The following is a 13,320-nucleotide window of genomic DNA, read 5'->3' as shown; positions in this document are numbered from 1 at the left end:
TCAAAGATCATGTAATCATTTTACATAGTGTAGAATCTTGACTATAAAGTGCATTAATATGAGCAAAATTATGTTGGAGCGCAGTGGGTCCCCTTCCTTCTTGTTGTGCCACCACAACGCCCCCTCCTCCTACCTTTTCATGCCACCACGACAGCGCCGCCATAGTGTAGAATCTTGACTATGAAGTGCTATTGATGGAAGGAAGCGGCTCCCCTGACGTACGGCGGCTGCCGTTGTGGCACTGCCATGTGGGCCTGTTTCCCAGTGGGCTCACCTGGCAGTGGCCGAACGGCACGCTGCCGAACAGCAGAGGATCCTCGTCCATTGATGGAAATGCTCTTAGAGATCACGTTAGTTGAACACAAGTTTTGTTCCTAAGATCATGTACAATGAGCGCAAATTCTTGAACAAATCCAAGAATGGATTAAACTTTATACCACTAAAACGTATATAAAGATACGATCATGGAACTTTGGTTCGGTGAAGATCTTCACTGACCAAAAGTTCCATCAATGTATCGCTACGATGGATTCATACACAAACTTCTTGATACGACTCAGGAACCAAATGAATCATGGATCAATTCCTTGTAAAATTTCCATATCTAGGATCCAAAACCCAACACGATTCATGAATATGTCAATTAATTTATTCAAGAGCTAACCATAATCTCTAACGGACGAATGGTACATGCAGTAAGAAGTGAAAAATTGTTATAGATGCAACTTGTAAGTTACCGAAAAAGACTTTTGCCCCGCTTTATAGGGAAAGCAAACCACCACAGCCACAAGGTCCAACACAAGTTCAAACTACACACACACACAAGAAGGCACGGTACAGACGAACACACACAGAGTACAAGAGGGTTCTGCTGAGGGCACAACTCAACAAGCCCTAAAGAAGAAAACAAATGCAGTAGCAAATGTCACACATGGCTAATCCAGCTCCGGGGGTGGTGGAGGAAGCGGCGGCGCCAAGCGGAGAGCTATCACGCAGAGATCTGCAATGATGATATTGATGGCGTCTCGGTCCAGGGGGCGGCTAAGTGGCCGCCAAAGCTGCAAGTAACCACACATTTTGAAAATTGCGTCAGTGGCACGGCGAAGGGAAACACGCTAGATGATAAGACAATCGCGGAGGGTCCAGAGCGTCCACGCGAGGACCCCGATGCCTAGCTACCTAATGTGGCGAGCGCGGTGGGGAGTGGCCTCGATTTCCTCGAAGAGGTCGGGGAAGTTGGTGTTGCACCAACGCCCACCCACGGCATCTCTGAAGCACCTCCACAGAAATTGTGCCAAGACACACGCAAAAAAATGTGATTCGAGTCCTCTTTTGTCCCACATAGGGGGCACAAGCCGTCTCCAGGGCCATTCCACTTGAGCACATCCACGCCAGAGGAAATACAGCCCCGGATCCACTACCACAGGAATATCCGAATCTTCAGGAGGAGTCTAATCTCCCAAAGCTGGGTAAAGGGTGCGGGGGCTGGCGTTGGCGTTGGCGCAATGACCTGATAAAGGGACTTGGTGGAGAACCGTCCGGAGGGATGCAACTTGTAAGTTCAAAACACACTTGCACAAATTGGAACGTTTTATCCCGTAGGATAGAGCAAGGAGCCAAGGACTACTTTGTAACTGAGATGTTATAGAGGTGGTTTTAACGCGTTGGCGAAACCTACTACGGAGCATGGTTGATCAAGACGGGATTTACCCTTTTGAATTGTCAAATATCTCTCTTTCCTCTCAAGTGATCAAATTTGGAACGCGTTGTCATAAGACTAAGGTTAAGAGCTAACGTGATCACGAATTTGTATCACATGCTCTAGAAGAGAGGTTGCGCCAACCAACAAGAATGACTGTTGAATATATGTGTTATGTGCATATTGTATACTGGACCCGCCTCTTAGTTTTTTGTATAGTTGAGGTCTGTGACCCACCTTTGTACATTATATATACGTGCCTATGCACGAGAGCAATACGACGTGCAATTCCCACAACATACATGGTATCAGTTTTTTAGGTTTTTCTTCCTCGCTTCCGCCGCCGCCACGCCTCTCCTCCACGCCGCCGCCGCCGCCGCCCGTGCGCCTCCCGCGCCGGCCGCTTCCTTCGCTAGCCGCCGCCCGCGCTAGCCATCGCCCGCGCCGGCCGCTTCCTTCGCTAGCCCCCGCGCGCGCTAGCCAGGAGTTGTACGAGGCGCCGCCACTCCCGCGCTAGCCATCGCCCCGCTGCACACCCGCATCGCCCCGCACGCTGCTTTCCACGTCGCGCCGCACGCGTCTCCAACCCGTTGCCTCGCGTCGTGTCGCTGCTTTCCGCATCGCCTGCTGCTGCCCGCCCAACCCGCTCACGCCTGCATCGCCAAGCCGCCTCGCCCCGATCGCCAAAGCCGCTGCCAGCCGCCCGATCGCCCGCTCCAACTCACCTTGCCAGCCGATTCACTTGCTGCCGACCGCCGGATCGCCTGAAGCTGCTGCTGCCGCCGAGCGCCATGTCGTCCGTCACCTACTCCGCGTCCACCAACTTCAACCCGTTCGCAGACGCCAACCCTCCCGACGTCAACGACATTCGCAACCTCAACATCTTCGAGCGGGTGCCGGTTCGTCTCTCACAGGCGGACTCCTCCTACTACACGTGGAAGACCTATTTCTCCCTCGTGTTCCGGTAGTATCACCTTATCGACCACGTGGACGGCACGGTCGACTCCAGCCTCGTCCCCAAGTTCCATGACTGGACCACCATCGACACCACGATCATCCGCTGGTTCTTCCTCACCATCCCGCCGGACCTCTTCCAGACGGTCGTGGCGGACGGTGACGATGCCTGCGCCGTGTGGACTAAGCTGAACGGGCTCTTCACCGACAATCAGCTCCAGCGTCGCGTTTTTTTGCAGCAAGAGTTTTTTGGGTGTCACCAGGATAACACCTCCGTCGACGACTATTGTCGCCGCCTGAAGACTCTCGCTGACGAGCTCCGCGATATTGGCGCGAAGATCGATAATGACCTCCTCCTCAGCACGCTCACCGCCGGGCTCAACGAGGACTTCGGCAATGCCGCGGCGAACCTCAGCCTCATCCTCAACCCGTCCTTCGCCAAGTTCATTGCGTACCTCCGCTTGGAGGAGCGGCGGATGAAGCAGGTGAAGGCGCGGGTCATCCACACCGCCCTCGCCGCCGGCACCACCCGCGGCGGGCCCTCGGCGCCTCTAGCCGCCCCGGCCGCGCCCCCGTCGCCGCGCCACCCGGCGTCCTTCCCAGCGGCGCCGCCGTACCCGGCGCCCCAGCAGTAGGGGCTGCTTCCGCTGCCCCATGGTCCGCCCGCCCCTCCCGCCCCTCCTGCCGAACGGCACCGCGGGGGAACGAGGATGGTACTTCACCGATGTAACAGCCTCGACGAGCTCTATCCGATGCATCCGCCGTCCATCTCCACCACCGCACCGTTGCTCTCTCCGTCGGCGTCGACCTCTGGCATGCTCGTTTGGGTCATCCCAACCACGTCATACTTCTTCATATTCTTAGGAGTTTCAGTTTCAGTTGTAATAAGATAGAGGATCACACCTGTCATGTCGGAAAACATGTTCGCCTCCCATTTAATAACTCCACCACCATAGCTTCTTTTCCTTTTCAGTTGATTCATAGCGATGTGTGCACCTCTCCGGTTCTTAGTAATTCGGGCTATTTATATTATCTTGTTATCCTTGATGATTATTCTCACTATGTGTGGACGTTTCCTTTACGACGAAAGTCGGATGCACTCTCCACTTTGACGGCTTTTTACTCCTATGTCAGCACTCAGTTTGGGCGTCCCATCCTTGCTCTTCAGACTGACAATGGAAAAGAGTTCGACAACCTTGCTTTCCGCACTTTTCTGTCGCACCACGGCACGGTCTTTCGTCTTACATGCACGTATACTTCACAGCAGAACGGTCGAGCCGAACGCGTCCTTCGCACTCTGAATGACTGTGTTCGCACGCTCCTATTCCATGCTAATGTGCCGTCCCGTTTCTGGCCGGACGCACTCGCTACTGCTTCACTTCTCCTTAACCTTCGCCCCTGCCGCCCACGGTGGCTATGCACCTCACCATCTTCTCTTCGGTACGCCCCCATCTTATGATGGCTTGCGTATTTTCGGGTGCCTTTGCTATCCTAGCACTGCCGACTCCGCTCCTCACAAACTCGCACCTCGTTCTGTCGCTTGCATCTTCATCGGCTACCCCTCTAACTCCAAGGGATATCGGTGCTACGATCCCGTCTCCCACCGTGTGTTCACTTCCCGGCACGTTTACTTTGATGAGCATGTGTTTCCGTTTCAGCAGGTACCCCCGGCTGTTCCTCCCGCCACCAGTGACGCGGGCTCCTCGACGCCTCACCCAGGGCGCTCGCGCGTCTCCCTTGGCCCGCCCCTGGCTTTGAGGCGCGCCCCCCGCATGCCGCGCCTCCTACAGCCACGGCGCTGTCGCCCCCGACGTCGGCGTCCGCGGCCCCCGCGGTCCCCCGGCGCCCCTGACGTCGGCGCCCGCGGCCCCCTCGGCGCCCCCGGTGCCCGCGGCAACCCCGGCGCTCGCGGCCGGTCCGGTCACCCGTGCCCGTACGGGCGTTTTTCGCCCGAGCTCGCGCTACGCCGCGGATGACTACGTCCATGCGGTGTCGACCTCTGAGCCGTCGCCGTTGCTGTCCTCTGTTCGAGCAGCTCTTCGTGACCCGCTCTAGATGGCTGCGATGTAAGAGGAGTTTGACGCCCTGTTGTGGAACCGGACGTGGCAGCTTGTACCCCGTCCCCGGCATGCCAATGTGATTACCGGGAAGTGGGTCTTCAAACACAAGCTCCGTCCTGATGGTACCCTTGATCGCTATAAAGCGCGCTGGGTCGTTCGTGGCTTCAGACAGCGTGCTGGCATCGACTTCATCGACACCTTCGCTCCGGTCATCAAGCCCGGCACGATACGCACGGTTCTTCACCTTGCGGTCTCCCGTGCTTGGCCGGTGCACCAGATGGACGTCTCCAACGCCTTCCTCCATGGTCACCTCGAGGAGCAGGTCTTCTGCCAGCAGCCCACCGGGTTTGTTGACCCGGCGCTTCCCGACCACGTCTGCCTGCTCTCGCGGTTCTTGTACGGCCTCAAGCAGGCTCCGCGCGCTTGGTACCAGCGCATCGCGGCGTTTCTCCACCAGTTTGGGTTCCGCTCTACCCGCTCGGACGCCTCGCTCTTCGTCTATCATCAGGGCTCTGACACGGCCTATGTCGACGACATCATCCTGACGGCATGTACGACTGGTCTCCTTAGTCAGCTCACGGCTCGTCTTCGCGCTGAGTTCGCCATCAAAGACTTGGGTCCTTTGCACTACTTCCTCGGTGTCGAGGTGGTGCACCGTCCAGATGGCTTCTTCCTTCATCAGCGGAAGTACGCTCATGAGCTCCTGGAGCGCGGCGACATGCTTAACTGCAAGCCCGCCGCCACGCCTGTTGATACGAAGGCCAACCTTTCTGCCACGGATGGTTCTCCTGCTTCGGATGCTGCTTTCTATCGGTCTATCGTTGGTGCTCTCCAGTACCTCACTCTGACTCGACCGGATATCTAGTATGCCGTGCAGCAGGTGTGTCTTCATATGCATGCCCCCCAGACGTTCACTGGGCTGCCGTCAAGCGAATTCTCCGCTATGTTTGTGGCACTATAGATCTTGGCGTCACGCTTCACGCCTCCGCCGACACCGCCCTCACCGCCTACTCTGATGCAGACTGGACGGGCTGCCCTGACACTCGTCGCTCCACCTCGGGCTATTGTGTCTACCTTGGACCCTCACTTATCTCGTGGTCGTCCAAGCGGCAGCCTACGGTCTCTCGTTCCAGTGCTGAGGCTGAGTATCGTGCGGTGGCCAACGTCGTCGCCGAGTGTTCGTGGCTTCGCCAGCTGCTTCAGGAGCTCTCTTGCCCTGTTGACCGTGTCACGGTGGTCTACTGCAACAACGTCTCAGTGGTCTATCTCTCCGCTAACCCAGTGCATCATCGGCGGACCAAGCATATTGAGTTGGATATTCATTTTGTTCGGGAACATGTGGCCCTTGGCCATATTCGTGTTTTACACGTTCCTACTTCCCAACAATTTGCAGATATCATGACCAAGGGCTTGCCTACGGCGTCATTTGAGTTCCGGTCTAGTCTTTGCGTCAGCCGCGGTGCCGCTTTGACTGCCGGAGGGGGGGGGGGGGTTGAGTATATGTGTTATGTGCATATTGTGTATTGGGCCCGCCTCCTAATTCTTTGTATAGTTGAGGTCTGTGATCCACCTTTGTACATCATATATACGTGCCTATGCACGAGAGCAATACGACGTGCAATTCCCACAATATACAATGACAAATACTCGTCTTTGGTTCACCAACTTATATTGTGAGGCAACGAGGATGGTACATATGACGCATTGTGAGGTTCGTTGGTGTGACACTGTGAGTACTTGGGAGTTGGCATGCTTTGTTAAGAGTCGCTACCAACTATTGTTCGAGTTAGAGTAAGTCAGGAGTCAAGTAAGAGTAACTCGGGTACAACTAGAAACTCGAAAATTGAGTAAGAGGTACTCGGGCTAAATGCGTCATATGTACCACCCTCACATGTTTGACTATAGCTGCACCGATGCATTGCAACTGGTGATGACATTGTGAGCACTTGGTACATAAACTTCGAAGGCCTGAGGCAACGAGGATGGTACATAAACTTCGAAGGAACCAAATGTTCGACTATAGCAGCAGCGATGCACTGCATTAACTCCGTTTCCGCTATGAATCGGCGTGTCAAGTGGTACCATGTTCTTTAACAACAACATGTTCCTGTAGTCCCGGATAGAGAAAATGTTATTTTGTGTTAATGAACTTACCTGTTCCTGACACGATGATATCGAAAATTCCATCCCATCCATGCATGGTGTACGCGCCCAGTGATAGTCACCCATGCATACGGTTCTAGCATGGATATCTCCACAGAGCAAAACCGTATTCACGTAGAACGCTTGCCTCCAACAACAAGGAAGGCCGGTGTCGGGCACCCGACATCAAAACAACGGACTAGGGTGAAACCCACACATCTGGCATTTGCCAAGACTCCGGTTCTACGCCACCGCAGACACCACTAGGCACATCCCAACAATTTCTTGAGTGGGACAGAGATGGCACCTAGAGGCTAGAGCCGATCTGTCGCACGAGTTGAGAAGGTGCATACAAAACGTCATGAAGTTCAGCTAAGCCAGCTCCCAAAATGGTAAAGTTGCTTCCAGTCCATCCAGCTAGCTAGCTAGAGCTTGCTACGTACTACCTGTCCTAAACTAACGGCTAAATGCATCTAAGAAGCTAGCCGTAATTTCGATGCTATCATGGTGGTAGTGGCACTAAAAAGGTGGCGGCTTTTGGAAGGTGTCCTTTGGTGGTACTTTTTTGGAAGGTGTGGCCTCCTGGGCTCGATGGGTACGTGTGCGTGCACAAGGTGACGGACGGCTGTAGCCGATAGCTGTCCCTAATTTCTCTGGAGCTTCGAGGGAACGCGCATGGAAGTATAGTAGCAGTACAGTAATACGAAAGTCTCCCTGCACACGTACGCTGCCATCGGACCGAAGACGGAATTCCGGCCCGGTCGCGTTGATTTCCAGCTCCTTTCCGGTCTGGTACGCGTATGTACATGCACGACCGACCGACGAGTCACGAGACGACCAGCTAGAGCAAGTCTTCTTCGTCATGGCTGAGAAGTTGCTCCTGCACCAACCCAAGCAAGACTTTTTTGCGTTGCTGCATGCACGTATGCTTTGTCGACGCGCAGCACCGCGTGCACTGTTGCCGCCGGGAGGCTACATTGCATGCGCTACTAGCTATAGCTTCCGGCCACCTTCCCGGAGTCTGCGAGGCGCATTCTGTCGTCATGTGGCACCGCAATTGTTTTTATTTTCTGTCGACGACAAAAGCTCGCAGCAATTTCTCTACGTAGGCCTGGCAGGCTCGGGCTATATATACGGCTTCAGGCTGCATTCCTTTCGAGCATCCCATTGCCTCTGGCGCCTCCTTCCTCCGTGTTGCCTCTCTCTCTCTCCCTAGCTGCCTGCAGCTAGCTAGCAGCCAGCTTCATAGATCTGCTAGCTGGTTTCTCTCTTTTGATCGTTGAAGATCCAAGCTAAGATGTCTGTGCGAAGGCCGCGGGGCGAGGAAGATGACGAGCAGGGCAGCGGAGGGGACGATCATCAGCAACGGCACGGTGCGAGGCGGATTCGGCCGGCCACCCCAGTCTCCTTCAGATCGTTAGTCTCTTCACTTGACTCTATCGTCGTGTTTTGAAATGATTTTCAGTTTACTTGACCTAGCTATATATTTGGTGGCTTGACTTCTTTCTTCGTAGCTAGCAACTACATATATGTTTGTTTCTTGCTTCCTTTGGATCGACCCAAGTGCATATATTAACGATAGATTAATTTGATCTTTCTTTGTTTGCGGGTAACGATAGATTTTATCAGCCGATTGTTCTCCTCTTATTTGCTGAATGGATACCTGTTATTAATAACAGAATCTTTGGGTCAAGAGATGAAAATACTACATGAGCTTATATCACAGCTACATGTATTAATCATTATCTCATGCATCAACTGTTGTAAAACTGATGAAATCAGATTTTAGATTCACTGAAACCCAAGCTAGTTTGTAGTAGTAAGCTAGCTCTAGATATATTTAGCCGTTAGTTCGAGGACCTCTGAAATAGTTCGAGGACCTATGACACATATAAGATCTCTGTCTTAATTAACTCTATAGCTTAGTTACCAATGAAATATATGCTCTACGCGCAGACGTTCTACATATCCATATGCCAGGCTTTGCACGTGTGTTTTCCCAGATAGCTAATTAACTTTGTATATGCCTTTTTTCCGCAAAAAGGAAGAACTTCATATTTACTTTAGTTTTTCTGGACCATCTTTGCAGCGTCGTGAGAAGAGCCGTCACAGCAGACACTATCCAACAAATTGTGTTTGGTTTGGAACCGGTTATTCGTAGGGTGGTAAGATTCAGAACCCTATGTATTTAGTTCTCACTTTTTTTGACCTACTTTTTATTGAAGAAACAAATTAACTATGCACTAAATCAACTTCTACATATAGCGTAGATATTAATTAAATCTTATATAGCTCCGTTTGATTTTATGATAATTTTCTGAAATAGCGAATTCCTATCACTTTTCTAAAAGGGATAGGTGTAACAATAAATTTTGACAAAATAAAGATTAGTTACTCCAGTGAGCTATGATTCCATGGTGTAGGTGCAAACACAAATCACAACAAACCACCAAATTTGGATGCCCGTTAATAGTTGAATTGTACGTACAAGGGGGAGGAATAACAGTATGGTGAAACTATCTTGGGATCATATGATATTTGTAACTTAACATATCCGAAAGAGATGCGAAATATTTTGTACAAGACTCAAGAAGGTGAAAAGAAAGTCATGCACGTACATGCAAAAATTGGTAGAGAAGTAAGATTGTTAGTGGCAAAGTACATACTGCAACTTGCGGACGTTCTGGTAATGGAAGTGTAGAATCGGGAGGTACAGATCTTTCATCACGGAAAGAGTGTACACACCACGCCCAGAAGTGCAGAGAAAAATGACAAACAAGTTCACCGAGAAGTACACCACCACTATAGGAAGTGTAGGAAGAATATGATAGAAAAAGGTCCCCCAAGAACTAGAAAAATTGTGTTCAGCCTCAGCTTGTTCATAATATGCTGTAGTGCACGGTAGCATGAAAAGAGATACGGTGCATACACTCTTGCATGACTGATAACGAAAATATCCAGTCCATTTACACAAATATTGATCCTAATATTTATGCGAGCAACTGCTTATGAATTGGCAAATTTCTGATGTATTTCGTTTCCTTAAGTTGTAGTATCGGTCATCAGTAGCTTAGACTGCAATGTTTAAGTGTCTATTTCATGTTAACATTTAGGTACGGGAGGAAATTCAGAACATCTTTTATCAGCATGATCACTTACCATACAGGTATCTGTCTTTCTTTTTTTTGACACAATATATTGTCATTCTTCACACAGTATGTCCTTTGTTCACACTATTTTTGCAGTCAATACATGCAGCCATATTCTTCAAAGTAATAGGTTGCAACATATTCATAGAGTTCTATTCTTAATTTAACACCATTGGGCTATTTTTTTTCAAATATCACATATTAAGAGGCAACACTCCAAATATTACTCTTTGAGATCACACATTGGAAGAAAAAAATGTTTGACGATGAAAAAAGTTTTTAGCAAGATTAATTATATGCATGTATTAGTTCCATCAAATTTTTCGGTGGCATCGGATTGCAATATCTATATGATAAAATCAACCATCATTCACCAGGTCTCTTCCTTTACCCATCCAACAAGTCGATGTCCCGCCTAGGTTGAAGCTTTCCTTTGCAAAGAAGCTCATGCTACCGATCTTCACCAACAACAAGCTTGTTGATGCCGCAAAGAACGCCATTGAAATCTGGCTTATAGACACTAGAACCAACCATCGTATCACAGAAACAAACACTAACCAAGGCTCTTCAACAATGAAGCTAGAGGTACTTGTCCTAGATGGCGATTTCAGATGTGAAGACGACATGGTGTGGACAAATGATCAGTTCAACGCTGCAATCGTGAAGGCCAGAGAGGGTAGGAGACCACTGCTTGTGGGTAGTACACTCAATGTAGCAATGAACAATCAAGGAGTGGCTGTGATAGAGGATGTGGCTTTCACTGACAATTCAAGTTGGATAAGGAGTAGGAGGTTCCGAATTGGTGTGCGCGTCATGGCAACTAGCTATTATGGGCCAAGGATTCAAGAGGCATTGAGTGAAAGCTTCACAGTGAAAGATCATCGAGGCGAATGTAAGTTTGATTCTCTTGGTTAGCCAATCTTTAAGATCAATGGTTTATGTTGGATGTGACTTTCATGACTACACGTAGCCTCTTTCTGTTAGTTCCTCCATATCATATTCCCTACCATATATATGTGTGGAGTAATAGTAAATATTACATTAAAATACATTTGCCTTCTTTACTAGTGTACAAGAAGCATTACCCTCCAACCCTTACTGACAATATATGGAGACTCAAAAACATTGGAAAAGATGGGCCAATTGATAAGAGACTGGAGTCTGAGGGGATCAAAAACGTCCAGGACTTCTTGAAACTTCACACCATAGATCCTGATAAGCTACAAAACGTAAGCATCATATTTCAAACTATTCAGGTACTACAGTTCATAGTAGTGTTTTTTATTATCTGTTGCAAATTTTCAGCTCGTTGGCATGTCAGATCGACAATGGAGGACAACACTCAATCATGCAAAAACGTGTAGTATGGGAGGGAAATGCTATGTTTTCAAATCTGAAGGGTGTGATGTTATATTCAGCCCCATAGGAGAGATTTTGGCAGCCAGAATTGGAGACCAGACATGCTCTTTGCAACAACTACACCAGGAACATAAGGTACCTCATCCGTAAAGCAGTTTGTGGCAATATGAACTTGGTCATCACTTAGCTTTGCCTTGTTCTTAACTGCAGACCCAAGTGAATCAATTGGCCTCCATGGCATATGAGCAATGGGATCAATTGGAGGAAGTGGTGGCAAATGAGATGACACTTGCTGCATATGAAGGTTTGACGTCATTTCCTGAGGAAAAGCCTAGTTCGTCATGCACACCGGCGAGTAATGAAAGCATGATCAGCTCAGGGTCTCAAAATGCCGAGTATCTAGACAGGATGGGTTCTAGGACAGCAACCTCTAGTGTTGTGATGGTCACTAATAGCAATAACTCCTTAGATTCTGCATTGGCTATTCCAACAAGTGATGCTATTTACTGGATTCCAAGCTTAGCCGTAGATGATGACCGCTTCACGTGGAACAACTCTACAAACCTCGGTTGTTGGGATCAAGTTGATTAATTTTCCTCTATATTTTAGTGGTTATTATGTTGTATGCTGGTGATCCATTACGAACGAGAAATGTGTAAATAATATTGAAGGATCTGGTATTGCATCTAGATGGCGTGAATAGAGATTATATCATTAGTTAGAAATTTAGCTCTTCTCTAAGAACACCCTAAATGTAGTCTATCCAAATAAAGGTATGGAATTTAATTTTCAAGGTAGTAAATGATTAAAGGGAGATGGATCATAAACATAAGATTTACTTCAGCGGTTAGATTGTTGGCGCAAAGTCTTAAGGTCACAAAAACGCGGGCCACCAAGGCGCACCTATCCCTCTATGGCCTAGGACACGAAGTCCATGCCAATTATTCAAAGTAGATCATCACATTTTTTTCAATAAAGGGCGCTTTTATTATCTCAAAAAGTAGCATCAAGAGGATACAAAGCATTATGAGTAACACCCGGCCTCTGCATAACTAAGATGCACACAGCCAATACCTAAAGTCTGATAAAAAGAAAGAAAAAAAACGACAAATAGGCGACAATAGAGTCATATAGACCGACACTATGCCTATGTCGAAAGGGGTGGTGGACCGATTCGAAGATTATGCTGCCACCCATGTTGGATAAAAACCTCCGTAGCCACCTGCTCCAACCGCATAGACACCGCATTGAACAGCGGTTGGTACTCCATTCGTTGTAGCATAGACCATGTACGAAGTGAGTGCGTACAACGGAAAATAACCTACAAAGGAGAAGCATTTTTGTTATTGAAAACCAAATCATTTCTACATAGCCAAAGCGACCATAGTAAGGCATACGCTCCCGCCCTTATTAGCGTTTTCAACCTATTTGAAATACCATCCAACCAATGACCAAAAATATTGGCGACACTTGTGGGCGGATACAAATTTAACGCTATTTGGATGCCTGACCACGTAGAACGTGCAAACTTGCATTGGAAAAAGAGGTGTTTGATTGTCTCTTTATGAGTGCAAAAACAACACTTCTTACTCCCTGGCCAGTTGCGCCGTGCGAGGTTGTCTTTGGTTAGAACAACTCCCCTACGAAGATACCACATGAAGATTTTAACTTTTAGTGGAATCTTTGACTTCCAGATTTTCTTGTTATTACTCACTGGTACCTCACAATGCGTGAGCGCACGATACATAGAGTCTACTGTGAAAGACCCCGATGCAGTAAGGTTCCAGCGAAACACATCCCGACCTTGTGTCAAATTGATCAAATCCAGACAGGATAGAAGATTATGCCATGACGTAAGCCGGGGGCCAATCAAATCCTGCCTAAACGAAATATTGGGCGGGAATGAACTGAGCACCTGCGCAATAGTTTTATTCTTATCGCGAGCGATTTGTACAAG

The 13,320-nt window shown here is 49.0% G+C and overlaps 1 protein-coding gene across 1 annotated transcript; it reads left to right on the top strand.

Annotated features, from left to right (window-relative positions):
* The first annotated feature begins 8,034 nt into the window (after nt 1–8,034).
* LOC123141098 (protein SAR DEFICIENT 1) lies at nt 8,035–12,112 on the top strand. Its single transcript, XM_044560328.1, has 7 exons — nt 8,035–8,271; nt 8,945–9,020; nt 9,969–10,021; nt 10,382–10,896; nt 11,073–11,233; nt 11,310–11,498; nt 11,574–12,112. The coding sequence occupies exons 1-7, from the start codon at nt 8,153–8,155 to the stop codon at nt 11,952–11,954; spliced, it is 1,494 nt and encodes a 497-aa protein (XP_044416263.1). The 5' UTR covers nt 8,035–8,152; the 3' UTR covers nt 11,955–12,112.
* The last annotated feature ends 1,208 nt before the right edge of the window (nt 12,113–13,320 follow it).

This window comes from Triticum aestivum, chromosome 6D, assembly GCF_018294505.1.
Source record: "Triticum aestivum cultivar Chinese Spring chromosome 6D, IWGSC CS RefSeq v2.1, whole genome shotgun sequence".
Taxonomy (NCBI): Eukaryota; Viridiplantae; Streptophyta; class Magnoliopsida; order Poales; family Poaceae; genus Triticum; species Triticum aestivum.
This window is presented reverse-complemented; position numbering and strand designations above follow the sequence as displayed.